General features: G+C 33.1%; 1 protein-coding gene across 1 annotated transcript; it reads right to left on the bottom strand.

The window, feature by feature from the left end:
- Positions 1 to 1,085: 1,085 nt before the first annotated feature.
- On the bottom strand, positions 1,086 to 11,166 carry LOC120253684. Its single transcript, XM_039261962.1, has 8 exons — positions 11,036 to 11,166; positions 10,807 to 10,951; positions 6,502 to 6,586; positions 2,904 to 4,506; positions 1,853 to 2,806; positions 1,652 to 1,777; positions 1,463 to 1,537; positions 1,086 to 1,382 (listed from the first exon to the last, which is right to left on the bottom strand). Exons 4-8 carry the CDS (start codon positions 4,497 to 4,499, stop codon positions 1,233 to 1,235), a joined length of 2,901 nt encoding a protein of 966 aa, XP_039117896.1. The 5' UTR covers positions 4,500 to 4,506; positions 6,502 to 6,586; positions 10,807 to 10,951; positions 11,036 to 11,166; the 3' UTR covers positions 1,086 to 1,232.
- Between the last annotated feature and the right edge of the window lie 4,978 nt (positions 11,167 to 16,144).

The following is a 16,144-nucleotide window of genomic DNA, read 5'->3' on the forward strand; positions in this document are numbered from 1 at the left end:
GGTAAAAATAGTCCAACCTGTTACTCATCGTTAGCTTTGCCGTCTATTTCATCCTATGTGGCTTTTCCAAAATATAATATATTATTAAATAATGTGGAAAAAATAATAAAAAATGAAAAAACATCTAATAAATCTCGGATTCGGATAAACGTGATCGCCAGCCCTTTCTCTTCCTCCTGTACACCCGTAATGGTCGACGTGACCGCCGGTCCTCTCCTCTGCTCGCGATGGTCGTCGTGACCGCCGGTCCTCTCCTCTGCTCGTGATGGTCATCGTGACCGCCGGTCCCTTCTCTTCCCTCTCTACACCCACAATGGTCACCGTGACTGTTGGTCCTTTCCTCTACTAGTATTCGCTGCCTTCTTATCCATCACCTACAACTGTTGCACTCTTATTGGAGCTGTTGAGCAATCTCTCCATTTCAATGGTAGAGGAGCCCCCAGGCCATATACATGGAAAATGTTTACAATCTTGATTTCATCCACAAGGCTCAAGTCAATTACATAATTATGATCACAATTTCTTTGAATATTTTGTAAATTTGGGAAGTTTTTTAAAAAGCTTTGTTGATCTATAACTTATACAAATTTTGTAAATCTATTGTTGAAGCAACAATAAAGTTATATGGTAATTTGTTAGATATTCATTGTTTTCCATGTATTTTTTATGACATTGTTATTCCTAGCTTGCAGTATCAGCCTTGGTGCTAATTTATGCACTAGATAAATTGAAACTTTTCTTGACTAAGAATTGAAGAAGCTAACAACTGGCCATTTTAATTGGTAGCCAGTAATAGATTTCAATATATAAATAACTTGTCCATTGTTAAATAATACATTATCAATTGTTTAACTATATACCAAAATCCAAAAACCTGGAACAGATATGCCCTAATCCAAAAAAGTTGTCAAACATTCAGAAACAATTCAAAAAGTTGACAAATAGTACATAATTATTTCAATAGTCAGTAATAAATATACACAAACTCAATCACAAGAAATTCACAAGTCCAAAATGGGCCAATCAATCAGGGAATTAGAACTTCATTCATTTAATCTGGCAATTGTACAAAAAGTTCATAGTGACATCATACCCTGCATTTAACAAAACAAGACCCAACCTTGCATGGGATATTCACAAAAACAGAGTTCTAATAATTCGTTACTTAAGTTTGGAACATAACCAAAAAATAAAAACACTAGCTCACAAAAAGTCTTTCACACAACTAGTTCTTAACATCCATCTACATTAGTTTGTCCAATTGTAGCATTTGTTGTGCTATCCTGTGTTGAAAAGACTGGGATGCCCACAATTGAAGAGGTTTGCTGCCTTGATTCAATGTTCTGTTCTCCTGTTGGCCTTAATCTTCTATTTCTTAATTCCTGCTTATCAAGATCACCAAATGACACATATGTGTGATATGAACAAGGTATATTAATATACAATGACAATATAAACTCACCTGCAACTCACTGCTAGTAATGAATGAAGATCCATGTGTTACTTCCCTCCCAAGAATCATATGACCATTGTAACTCTGCATCATATGAGAAACCATTTTCACACCTTGTAACTTATACAATTAAGATAATATAAAGTAAACATGTGATTTGTTGTGCATTTCCATATGAATTTGAGAAGTCTATCTTACTCTGAAGGTATTCATAGGACCATAAGCAGTTGTACTCTTTGCCATGCTTTTTCTCTTCTCACTTGATTTGGCTTTATTTCCTGGAGGAACTGTATCAGCTTGCAAGTCAATCTGGGGATTTTCAACCTACATATGGACAACAATTATTTTCAGCAATATGGCAATAAAGATCAATATACACATCAAAAACCATTAACTTACTATATTAGCCTTTTGTGAGCACCTAGCCTTGTTATGGCCTTGAACATTGCAAATGCTACATCTCATTACCCTGCATTGTCCTGAAAGTTTTGTTTGGCTTCTATTTTTGGGTTCCATCGGTTCCCTTCTCCTCTTCTTAACAGGTCTTCCCGGCATTCTCCTCACCATAGGTGGAAGCATTGGACCCTCTGCACTTGTTGGCCAAAATGATTTGCCTCTCAATGGATTGATAAGATGTTCATATGCTTTGAGATATATATCTTTCCTAAACCAGTCAGCTATATAATCAAGTGGATCAGAACCTTGGAATGCAAGTGCTGCAAGTGCATGCTGGTAGGGGATTCCAGTCTTGTCCCATTTCCCGCAAGAGCAATTATAGGTCCTTAGCTGAACAACATAACTTTCTCTCCCATGTAGCACCAAGTTGTCCCAAAATACCTCATGCCTTGCCCCCCCATTCCACTCCACCTGCCATTTTCCACTTTTTGCTCTTTCTTTTTCAATCTTTGCAATTATGTTTGGCCCACAAGAACTCTTCCATTTTACAACATTATCTCTTTTTACAACTATCCTGCTCATAACATACTGTCTAATGTCTTCAAGCATACTAACAATTGGTTTATGTCTAGCTTCTAGCAGGACACCGTTGAAGGTTTCGCACATGTTATTGTCTATCACTTCACACTTCACCACATCATTGAAAAATGCTTGGCACCATCCTTCAATGGGCCAATTCTCTAATAGATCCTCTGCAGCAATGGTTCCTCCTTTTAAATTTCTCATCCTGTCTAAATGCATCAACATCTCAACCTTATTTGTAGATCTAGCTGTATTCCAAAATTGGAGCTGAATTTCTTTCCCGGGGTTCCTCTTGCCCCACCTTGCATATATGTGCCTAGCACACATCCTATGCTCAATTAATGGCAAAAGGTCTCTCACTGCATCGATGAGCCCCTACAAAAAAAGGACAATTAAAAACACAGAACATCCATTCTACATATCTTTTAAAAATTAATAGAATTGAAGAATACACATGTAATTTGTTTTTTACCTTTTGCATATCACTAATGAGTGCCCACCCAAGGCCATCCCCTATTTGTAGATCAGCTTGCAAATGTTGTATGAACCAATCCCAGCTCTCAGTTGTCTCTTTTTCAACTACAGCCCAAGCAATAGGGAACATTTGGTTGTTCCCATCCCTTCCCACTGCCACTAGTAGCTGCCCCTTCACTAAGCCCTTTAAGAAACACCCATCAAGGCCAACAATTTTCCTACAGCCAGCTGAAAACCCCTCTTTAATTGCTGATATGCAGATGTAGATCTTTTGAAACACAGGCAAGTCTACTCCATTTTTTCTTTCAGCCACAGCAGAAACTGTGCTCCCGGGATTAGCTTCTTTAAGCTCAAGAATATAATTGTTCAATACCAAGAACTCATCCTGATATTGTTTTTCCATTTTCTTCAGAACCATTGCCTTCGCATTTCTGCAAACCTTAGTAGATATAAACACACCCAGATCTTTTCTTAACAAAGCTCTTAAGTGTCTGGGCCTTATGCATGGCATACCATTTATTACATCAAAATATCTCCTTGCAATCACACTCCCTGTTACCCTCTTATTTTTCGATGTCCCAACAAAACATGAATGTTCCCGAACATAAGTTTTCACAACATACATTTTTCTTCTACTACACCATGAGCAAAAAATCAACCATTTGCAGCCTTTTGCAGCACATCTGACCCTCACCCTTACTCCATCATTTTTTAAATATTGAAATTCAAACCCTTTCCTCAATGAAAAATCAACTAGCTCACGCTTAAATAATTTTAAATCATCAAACCTTAGATCCAGGTAGAAATCTTCTAGTGGGGCATTGGGGTCATAGTAAATGTCTTTTGACTTGTGTCTATTGGCATCATCTGCATCTGACTCTTGACTAGTATCTTCATAGCTACCTGGGTCTGATGAGACAAAATAGTCACTGTCATAGCCCATAACTTTCCCACAGCCAATAAGGGGGTCTACCAAATTATACGTATCAAGATTGGGACCTTCTTCAGCATTATTGTGTTGTCCCCCATCTCCTTGCTCATTAGTATCATGAACATCATTATCTTCCATGCATTTCTTCTTCATCTTAGCATATCTCAGAACCTTATCCCTGGCTTCTTCAATTTCCTCATCCTTGTCTGAATTGTAATCTATAAAAGGGACTGATGCTAACCTTTCATCATGATCTGTGCTGGAATCACTATCAATATCATTAACCTTCTGACCATGCTTTTCCACATCACCACCAATATTACAAAGTACAACTCCTGGCAGTTCCTTGCAGTGCCTAAGCTTTGTAGTTTCAACATAAATGTCTACAATCCTTTGTTTGCTTAGATGTTTGGCTAAACCTACCAAACTTTGATCATCACAGATTGAATTTATTGTCCCCTCACCATCTATAAATGACAAGTTCACCTCCTTCTCAATATCATATCCTATTTTCTTCACATCCCCTAGCAAATCCCAATAGCATAGCTTATCTGGATCTACAACAAACTCATTTACTGCCCCATTAACATAGATTACATGTCCTTCTTTTAATAGTGTCCCTCCATGATGATATTTAATAATGTAGGCATCCCAAGAAGACATGTTATACCTAATAAATTTAATTGTAAATAAATACAGCCAGCACACTATGAAAAAATATTTTGCAAATCATTCAAACATCACAATCCTTTATGGAACATGCACATGAAACATAGGCATTATCATCTTATTAAGGAAATTAGTTCAGGCATCACTAACTCTTTTGGAAAAATACAAAACAATCAAATTAAGGTTACAGACAATATCATGTTACTGAGGAAATTAATTCAGTCAATAACAACATCCTCCATTCTTGCTCCAACACAACATAAACCCACCTAAGACCATCAAGAAATAATCAAAACTACAAACATTAACAACATATACCCTACCAGTTGGAACCTATCAAATTGCCAAATAAAAGACAATGTTAAATCAATGAAACCTTTAACTGCACATTAACAAACCACTATCAAGAAGAATGAAATTGCAAACAAAAAGAGCAAGACAAACCCTAACATCAACAACCCACCAAAACCCTAAAACCAAGACAATGTTAAATCAACAAAACCTTAAACATCGCAATAACCAAACAATATCAAGAAAGAACCAGATTGCAAACAGTAAAAGCAACATAAAACCCAACCCATAAAACCCTAACATTAAGACCATGTCAAAACCCTAAACAAAGACAACATTAAAACATCCAAACCCTAAGCTTCACATACACAAACCGCTATCAAGCATCAGATTGCAAAAGAGATGGATACCTGCGGTGGTCTTGGTGGCGGAGGATATCGATGGGTCCTTAGATTTGATGCTACTGGGGAGACGCGGGGAAAAACAAAGAGAAGTGAGGGTTGGCGGGGTTTCAATTCGGATCCTTTTTTTTTTATCCGAATCCGAGATTTATTAGATGTTTTTTCATTTTTTATTATTTTTTCCACATTATTTAATAATATATTATATTTTGGAAAAGCCACATAGGATGAAATAGATGGCAAAGCTAACGATGAGTAACAGGTTGGACTATTTTTACCGGTTTTAAAAAGTACAGGGACTAAAAAGGTGGAATCTTGAGTGTAGGGACTAAAAAGGTAGAAAGAGAAAAGTGCAGGGACTAAAATAGTGATTAAACCAAACATTTAATGTGGAACAAATAGATCGCAAAAGAGAATTTTGTGAAATTCTTGCAACCCAGATATAATTCCACCTCAGCATCTTTAATCAAGCTATAAAAATTGTCACTATGAATTCTGTGTGTATAATGTTGGCCCCAGTGACTTTCTTCTGATTGCATATTATGGACATCAGCATTCATATCTTCTTCAGCCATCATATCATGCAATAACTCATGAATATCATTGCCAAACGCTATTTCTTCTTCATTACTTATAACAGTAGAAGTAGCTACTTCCGTGGTTTCCCCATGAAAAATCCATCTAACATATCCTTTAAGAAAGCCATCACAAATAATGTGATCAAATGCTTCTCTTCTGGACACCCTATATGTGTTCACACATTTAACACAAGGACACCAAATTTTACCATCTTTGGATAATTTGGCAAAGGCAAAATCTAAGAAATTGGTGACCCCATTTATATACTCTTCACTTGCTCTTGATGTAAGGTTTATCCACGTTTTATCCATAGGTTGAAGAATTAACACTGAAATAATAACAATAGATTTAAATTACTTGTGAGAATTAAAAAAAATTAAAATAAAGAATGATTTATAATATTAGTGTTTGCATATATTTTATTTCCACATGCCAATACTTATTAGAGAGACTATTATAAAAGTAATGTTATAATAGGAAAGATTTATTGTTAAATAGTTTACTAATAATGTTAAAAAAATAACTTAGATGGCAGTCTACATGATTCCTTTGTTTAGAATATGTTAATTAAACTTCCCATTACACTAACCAATTCTACATGATTTATTACAGATGACAAAGCCATGAAATTGACTAATGAGCATGCATTTTGATCTTGTTTGCAACTCCTAAACTTAATTAGATGTCATTTTATAAAAATAGCAATACAAGATTATCCATTTTACCTCCAAATAGTTTCTCACTCGGAAATAGTTGATTTCAAGTGCTTGACCCACTAAACATGCCTTTTTACTTCACAATACAAGATCCCTGCAAATATTCCACAAACACAAATCGTCACGCACTAGGTCACTTGTTCATAAACAAGTTGATGATTAAAAGGTATCAAAGAAAAAAAGAAAGAGTACTTTAAATAAAAGATATCATTCTTCTTAACCAAAGTTTTATGAACATAATTAGGACACGTTTCGTGATGACAACACTTGTACATCTCTAAATCTCAGCCTTAATCTGGATTAAGAACAAGCTTAATCATGTATTAAGCATAAAGAACTCAAATGATTTGTTTAATGACCCACCAAATAGCTTTGAGAAGAGGTTCCCCTTCTTTATCTTTTATCTTTCACCTCTCAACTAGTGGCTAAACTAGTGTTAGCTAAGTATTCCATCATTAGGTTGTTGTTCTCTCCCTTGAATTATGGCATGAATCATGGCACCATTCAAGTGTTAACAAAAAACTAATTACCATTACTAATTAATTACCGTTAGTGACTTGATTAACAAACATATATATATATATATATATAAATACATACATCATCTAGAAGATGATGATATATCGCTATCGTTATCCATTAGAGCACACATTCAATGTGCATGGGCTGCAGGGATTTAATTAAAGCTACCCACATTAATGTTATCAATTGTCCCCCTCTTCATTCTCCACTCAAACAATATCACTCATAATTAAGAATATTCATATATAGTTTAATATTCATAATAGATATATACAAAGCCGGTATATATTATATATATGTAACTCTATATCATATATATAGAAAATAAAATGAAAGTTTACCCACCTAGATATGTATATATCATATAGAAAAGGAGGCAATGCATACATGCATGAGGTTTTAAAAAAAAAATGTGTATAATAAAATAGTTCAATAGCAAGAGTTTTTTTCTTGGTTTTCTTTATTATTATTATTTTTATTTTCTTGGCTTTCTTAAGATCTAAGAAAACCTTATCAAGTGTACAATTAATGGTCCATCTTGTACTCATTTATTTGTTTAATTGTTTTGATGGCAACATAAGAGATATTAAATTAAGTTCTTCTTCTTGGATCAACAATAAATAAATAATATCAAAGCTGAAATTCTCTGAACCCACTTAAACTGTTCAAACCCTAATGCACCTCACAAGTGGTTTGACCTAACCAACACTTTCTCTTTCTCTCTTCTGAAATGATAAATTTATTATAAGTTGTTCAAAAAAAATTTAGTACAAAAATAATGCCTTCCCACTTATAAGACAACCCCAAATGGAGGACCCCCATTTTGCCTTTTCCATCAGCAATGACCTTAGCCATGATGTACCACTAGCTATAGAGACTCATCATATCATAAAGTCATGGCCGGAATCTAGATACCTCTACTTTGTGGTCAGTCTTTTGTATAAAGCTGCACAATAGGACAAACCAAATTTCGAGGCATGTGGAAGTACCGGTGGTTGCGTTCATCTTCTTCTTGAGGTTATATATATATATATACGAATACGTCACAACACACGTTATGGAGCAAGTGACAGCTAACGAGGGTTGATTTTGATTTGGTTTGATATGTATATAGACTTAAGTAGGGAGAGATATGCATGGCAAAGTTGGAGATTAGGAAACAAGGACTAATGGTGTCTAGGATAAGGATGGCACTCTTTGTTTAAGGCCTAAACATGATTTGTCAAAAGATTTGCAAAATTGAGGCTGCTAAGCCATGTGAGGGAATCCCTAGCATGTGCATCTCTTTTTAACTTTTTCTTCTTATAAAAAGTAGCATGCTTAGCAACCAATCAACCTAAGTTGCTCAATTCAATTGGACTCTCTCTCTCTCTCTCTCTCTCTCTCTCTCTCTCTCTCTGTTTCCCTCTCTAAATATAAATGTATATTTATTTCCCTCTCTAAATATAAATGTATATAAAATATATAACATGACCCACCTAATTCACAACCTTATATATATATAGTAATGTGACTCACACTATCTCACAACTTTTAGCTAAAACCTCAGCAACCTCATCCAGAATTTCTAAATTTGATTGTGTTGACAACAACAATACAAACAAGTTGAGATAGTGAATTAGATTCTTTTTTTGTGTAAATACATGAAACAAATAAATGAGAGTAGATAGAGTTAAAATAGAAAAAAATCAAGGATAAGAACAAAAAAGAAATTTCATATAATTTTCATCTACATGTAAAACATGAATAATCTCTAAAAAGTTTTTTGATTGGTCAAAGAAGGCAGTAGGAAAGATACCACAAGTGGAAATGAGTACCACCCACACACACACCACAGCTCTCAACAAGTCATCAAGCCACCAAAGTCATTAGTCATAAGTCACAAGTCATCTCTCATAGTGCCATCTTTCTCTTATTTCTCTTTAAAAGGATGAATGAGAAGAAAAACCCACCAAACAGCAAAAGACCAAGACCAATGATGTCTTCAGAACTGTTCTCAATGTCAATCTCGACAGTAATTACTAAGAGGACCACTTACAGTTGTTTTGCTTCAGGTCTCTTTTGACCTTTTTTTTAATCTTAAAAGGTTTTTGCCAAGAAGAACAGAACAAAGAACAGAGATTCAAAAATTAAAAAGATGGTTCAAAACCGCAAACACAGTGAGCCAGTGCACAACAAAATCCTGACTCTGGGAGTAAACACAAATTAGAAAGGCAGTAATCATAGTTTTAGATTCTTTGCTAAAGGAAAATACAAGGTTAGAAGTAAATAAAAGAAAGCTTCAGACTATTCATGAACGAAACATCATTAGAGAGAGGAGTCACTAGCATTTTCTTATCTTCCCAGACAAAAGAAAAATTAGTCCGGGCTTTAGGATCATTTAATCTTCAGACAATTTAGATCTTTGTAATTAAAAATTTTTCTTTATTTTTGCACAGCATAAATGCTCCCTCAAAACAACAACAACAACAGCAGTAGCAACTCCAAGATAGAAAAAATGGGCTATACACTTTTCCATCCACACAGGGTATTAAACCAATGAAAAAAAAATGTTTAGCCAATATATATATATATATATATATTTAAAATTAGTTCCTCTATTAAACATGAACTTATTTCCAGAGTCATTGATACTTGAAACTCCCTACTAAGATCTATATGTGTTTTCCTTTTCGGCCAGAACATGGACTAATATGCAAGCAGTGAAAGCTCTCACATTGAAATTCAGAAAATAAAAAGAAATACATAAAAGAATATATTATGATTGGACCTCGGAGAACCATTTATTTGGATTCATATATGGCATACAAAGTCAGTATAATGTATCCTAGAAGCTCAATAAATACTGATAAGAATTGCCAAAGATTATAAATTTCTTCCAAGTAAATAATCCGTCAGTGGCCATTACCAGCAAAGCTGAGTTCTATATGGATTATTGTATAAAATGAATGATGGCAGGACAACATTAATTTTAATGTATATAAATAACACAATTGTATCCACTAACAAATGCCATACAAAGGCCGCAAAATGAATGCTAGACACGCAATAACAGAAGAGGCAATTGTATCCACTAACATTTGCCATACAAAGGCAGAATAATGTCTCATAGACAACGCAATAATAAAAGAGACTACATGAAATGTGACTGAGAATTCATATACCAAGCGAGAAACATTGAAAATTTCTTTAAGTAAATATCTGTCAATGGCTAATGGCAGCAAACCTTAATTCTATATTTTGGTTAGATAGATTAAATAATTGTCTAGTATGACTGACAGCAGGCAACATAATAAATTAGCATTGAAACAAATAGTATGATTATCAAACCATGTATATAAATCTTGGTTTCCTGATTTTGACAAAGAATCAACTGCAGTTCATTCTGTTTGATTTTGCTTTTCCCCTGGTAAATAAGTTAAAAAATTATGTGTAGATCAACTCCTTTTTGACTGACGGGTGCTACAATATTTAAAACCAAAAACATTTGACTTTCAAAGCTCACGTTGTTCATATAATTTGGATAAAGATTATATTAGAGAAACATCTAATTTGGAAAAAGATCCAACACTTAGAATTGAGATCAGATCCAAGACTATGCACAACTCTAAACAATTGTTCATATAATTCATGAGAGCAAATCAACAATAAAATAAGATAAAGTTTCTCAAAACAATCCAAATAATCCAAATTCCAACTATTCTCAAAGATCAAAATCCAAGGTTTCTCTACAAAACCAAAACCAAGCAATTTCAAACAAAACCCAACAAATTAATCACAAATCAAACCTACCTCAGACAAAGAATCAAACGGAACCCCAAGACAAGCAGTGAAATCTCGCCTTTTCGGCTCCAAACCTCAAAACACTCACAAAGAACTCCTCTGATCACAAAGAACTCCTCCGATCAAGCCCTCTCTCCGAAAAAACTCCTCCAATCTGAACAAGGAACAAAGAACAAAGAACTCGTTCAACGAGAGCAAGGGAAAAAAGAGATCAAAGAAGAAGAGTTGAAAAGATCACCAGATGATCAAGTTTTGCTAGATGTGGTGAAAGGACATGCGATGGCGGGGATGGCACCAGCAAAGGCAGTGGAGGTCGAGAAGAGGCATGGGGAGAAGCGGAGGCGACGTGGGGAGGCGCCGATGGGGAGAAGCGACAGTGAAGGTTGCAATATGTTTAGGGCTGAGATATTTTGAAAAACTTTTTTTAAAATAATTTAAAATTACTAAAATTATGTGTATAATTTTAAACTTTAAAAAATTTTATAATTTTGATAAATTATATTCCATATTTCTATTAAGTGTAGATAAAAAAAAGTGAAAAAATCTTTTCACAAAAAAAAAACAGGAAAAATCTCTTATAAAATTGATTTGTTAAATATTTAAAATTTAAATTATTATTGTTAATAATTTTAATAACATTTTAGTTAATTATTATTGCTTACTAATAAATTTTGTTATAAAAATAACTCCACTTGTTTAATTGTAAACTGTTTAATTGCAAAAAGGCATCAAAAATATTATTATTATTATTATTATTATTATTATTATTATTATTATGAAAAAATGAGAAGGGATGAAGATGGGCAACAATGAGAAGGGATGATGATGGGTTTGTTGATATTTTAATAGCTTTTGTTTTTGTTATATAATAAAATTTATGAAAAAATATTTATTATTTATATTTTATAAAGTTTAAAGTTTTTATAAAGCTCTCTTATTCATTAAGTATTAATTATTTAAATTTAAATATTATAAAATTAACAATAAACTAATTCAATTTAACATAAAGATTAATTTTTTATTTTTGTATGAAATACTTACAATTTCATTAATTTATATAATGAACATTATTTGTTATTATACAAGAGCAAATAAAATAATTATTCAGTAAATATTTATTATTTAAGTTTAAATATTAAACAACTACCAATAAACCAATTTAATTTAACATAAAAATTAATTTTATATTTTTATATGAAATAATTATAATTTCATTAATTTATATAATAAACATTATCTTTTAATAACATGAGTTTTTTCAATATATATATATATATATAGTATCATAATCCAATGTTAAAAGTAATTTTAAAAATAAATAAAATCAAATATTTATTTACCAAAAAATAAAATATTTTTTAATAGTTTCAGTAATGAATGCTAATCTTTTAAATATTTATTTAAATAATTATTTATATTAATCAAATAAAAAATATATAACAAATTAATTTATATAAAATAATAAGTTTATTAATTTTCATAAATTTGCAAATTTATTGATTAATTTATATATCCAATCGATATTCATTAGATTGTTATTTTTACGAATGTGCTTATAATTTATAGAGTAAATTATCATGACATTATTTTTTATATTTGTTTTATAATGATTAATTTTTTTAATTTAATTATTATTCTCAATATAAATCTCAAATTTAATTCTGATAATATTATTATTATTAAGCCATGCTCTACTAAATATAAATATAAAAATTAAATAAAATTCAAAACATATAGCTCTACCAACAGAATGATTTCCGTCACTGAATGTCTGATCTATTCTAACACTTTTAAAGAATCATTGGTATAAATAATATATAACTACTACATTTAACCATTGCTATAGATAAGTATAAGTATAGAGTAGTAGTTATACCAATGGAACAATATCTGTAAGTAAATGTCATATTTATTCTGACAAATTGAATGTTCTGTTGGTATAGATAATCTATAGCTACAAATTTGACTGTTACTATAGATAAAAGTCTACCTTTACCAACAGATTAAAATCCGTCAGTAAATATCTTATGTATAGTGACAGCTTTAAAGTATCGTCAGTAAAAACCAGTCTATATCTACGGAATTTAACTGTTACTATTGAAAAACATCAGTATATGGCAATTTTTATTGTAGTGTAAGGGGTTATAAAAAAAATCAAGTCCATTATTATGCCTTGAGAATTATTAGAAATCAAAATCAAAGTATAAAAAAAAAAATTTAAGTCAAAGCAATCAAGATTCAAGATGTGAGAGAGTCAAGGCTTAAAAAAAAATCAAATTGGACTTAGCAGTCTTAGGACATCAGAGGATAAAGACTAAAAGAGCTCACAAGTCAAGGCTTAAAGGAAGTTTCACAAGCATGAAAGCCTAAGCTTATGAAAAGTCAAATCAAGTTTGTGATTCATCAACATAGAGAATTCACAACTTGAAAATCCAAATCAAATCCAAGTTGCAAAAATCAAATATTCAAGATGCGAGTTTCAAATGAATCAACACGTGAGCTCAACAGCCTCAAAAACTTGATAGGGATGCATGCAAGTGTACGTGCCAATCACGTAATAAAGTGTGCTTGAAGTGCAGAGTGTCAGTCTACAGGGAAGGAGGTGAATACTAGTAATAACTCTAATTACGAAAATTAGCCTAACGAGTGAAGTGGTGTGTGTAAACAAAACCAATAAAAAAACTAAGAAATACGGAAATAAAACCAGAGAGAAATCAAAGGAAGAAACAATGTCCAAGCATAGTATCTGTCTAGGGTTATGAAGTACAGGACAAAGGTTGTCTAGGTATGCAATCCTATTTGAACCAAGAGATGTCCATAATTATACTAAACCCTGATTTCTGGGGTGAAGAGTAATTGAATAGGTGCAGAGCTGATACAGACATCTACACAATCGTATTGACACTCTATGAAACCTCACTGTGAGATAGTGATAATCTCTAAAGTAGATAATCTCCCCCAAAGAGAGAGATCATCCCTAATCCGAATACATAGCAGAAATATGATTTCTCCTAAAATCCACTCCACATGATTGCAAAGAGCATAGAGATTATCAACAACTCACTCGGGAGAATTGAGCGAGACGGAATCTCTAAAATACCCTATACCCATCCTTACTCACAATTCCCTCTAATCACGGCATGTCTATGCTAGGTGGGTATTTCTACTCGTCACGTAGCACATCAAACATGATAGCTAGGTCTTTCATCTCGTTAGTAACCAAGCATTCAAACATGCAATTAGATTCAAATAGATATAATTGTAAATGAGAAATCAATTAAAGCGTCGAAGATCCAACAACTAAAATCATAAAAATAAACCCTAGAGTTCAACTATGCCCAAACATCTACAAATTAGTCCTCCATTAATGGAGGACAAACATTCAAGATATAAAAAATAGGAGTACACATAGGATCCATGAAAGCCTCCTTGTTAATGCCTAGGATGAAGAGTCACCGAGGTAGCTTCCATGCACGCCGCCAAGATGAGCTTGACGTTTACGATCTCCAATCCCCTTGAATGGTGGGCCAAAACCCTCTCTAAATCTTGCTTAAAGTGCTAGAGATTCGGCCTTTTTCTTCCTCAATCTTGCCTCCAAGAATCTCTCCCAAAGAATAGAGAGATAAAATAGATGATGCCCTAAAAATCCTTTTAAGTTCTATTTATACCCGACTGCTTACGGGTTGCTTATAGGCTTAAGAGCAAGGCCATAAGGGAGCTAGGGAAGATAGTCATGAGACTTACGGGGATGCTTATGGCCATAAGCCTCATCTGTAAAGTGTTCTGAATATGTTATAGTCTAGCTTATAGGTGTAAGTGCTAGCCCGTAAGCTTCACTGTTTGCTTATTATGACTGCCCTTACGGGCGTTCACTATGGTCATAAGCTCCTCTGGATGGTCCTTACGAGCCTCCTTAAAGGTGTAAGCCCTGCCGTAAGGTCCTTTGAATTGAATTTGAATCCTCCTTACAGGCATAAGCTTGCACGCAAGGTCTTCTAGACTATACTTACGGCCGTAAGGCGGACCGTAAGTTGCTGGTAAGGCACTTAGTTTGCCTTGTCCTTGTTCAAATGATGCTTAGAGACCTCCAACTTCATCATTTTCGGTCTAAATTGCTTCTTTTGATCTCCCTCACCTTTAAACACTGCCCTAAGCTTCTTTATGCAAAACACATGATATTTAGCATCATATTTCACATTACGGTTCTAATGCATGCCAAATGAGTGTATAAATAGTTATGAAATACATAAATAATGTACACTAATCAAAGGCATCAGAAGTTAAATGGTTCAAGAGTTCACAAGTTACAAAAAGCTTCACAAGCATGAAAGCCGAAGCTTTGAAAAGTAAAATCATGTAAAAAATCAAGTTTGTGGTTCATCAACATACAGATTCCACAACTTGAAATCCAAATCAAATCTAAGATGCAAATTCAAATGTCCAAGATGCAAGTTTTAAATGAATCAATAAATGAACTCAACAACAGCCATGCATCAAAAGTTAAAGGGTTGAAGAGTTCACAAGTTGTAAAAAAGTTTCACAAGCTTGAAAGCCGAAGCTTTGAAAAGTAAAATAATGTAAAAAAATTAATTTTGTGGTTCATAAACATAGAGATTCCAGAACTTGAAATCCAAATCAAATACAAGATGCAAATTCAAGTGTCCAAGATACAAGTTTCAAATGAATCAACAAATGAGCTCTATAACCTCAACACATCAAAAGTTAAAAAGTTGAAGAGTTCACAAGTTGCAAAAAAAATTTACAAGCATGAAAGCCAAAACTTATGAAAAGTCAAATCAAGTTTGTGATCCATACATGGAGATTCCACAACTTGAAATCCATATCAAATACACAATGCAAACCCAAATGTTCAAGATGCAAGTTTTAAATGAATTAATAAATGAACTAAATAGCCTCAAGGCATTAAAAGTTAAAGGGTTGAAGAGTTCACAAGTTGTAAAAGATTTCACAAGCATGAAAATCAAAGATTTGAAAGGTAAAATCATGTAAAATCAAGTTTGTGGTTCATCAACATAGAGAATCTACAACTCAAAATCCAAATAAAATCCAAGATGCAAGCTCAAATGTCCAAGATGCAAGTTTCAAGTTGCAAAAAATTTCACAAGCATGAAAACTGAAGCTTTTGAAAACTCAAATTATATAAAATTAGTTTGTGATTTTATCAGCATAAAGAAACCACAACTTAAAATCCAAATCAAACCCAAGATGCAAAGTCCAATATCCAAGATACAATTTTCAAATGAATCAACAAATGAGCTCAATAGCCTCAAGGCATCAAAAGTTAAAGGGTTGAAGAGTCACAAGTTGCAAAATGTTTCACAAGCAT

This window comes from Dioscorea cayenensis, unplaced genomic scaffold (genome assembly GCF_009730915.1).
Source record: "Dioscorea cayenensis subsp. rotundata cultivar TDr96_F1 unplaced genomic scaffold, TDr96_F1_v2_PseudoChromosome.rev07_lg8_w22 25.fasta BLBR01000165.1, whole genome shotgun sequence".
In the NCBI taxonomy this organism is placed as follows: Eukaryota; Viridiplantae; Streptophyta; class Magnoliopsida; order Dioscoreales; family Dioscoreaceae; genus Dioscorea; species Dioscorea cayenensis.

What these genes read in the sequence shown, in the direction of transcription:
- LOC120253684 (XM_039261962.1), bottom strand. Translation starts at nt 4,499, where the DNA reads ATGTCTTCTTGGGATGCCTACATTATTAAATATCATCATGGAGGGACA. An exon ending in GCTCACAAAAGGCTAATATA is followed by an intron (nt 1,778 to 1,852) that starts GTAAGTTAATGG and finishes GTCCATATGTAG; the next exon opens with GTTGAAAATCCCCAGATTGA. An exon ending in TTACTAGCAGTGAGTTGCAG is followed by an intron (nt 1,383 to 1,462) that starts GTGAGTTTATAT and finishes CTTGATAAGCAG; the next exon opens with GAATTAAGAAATAGAAGATT.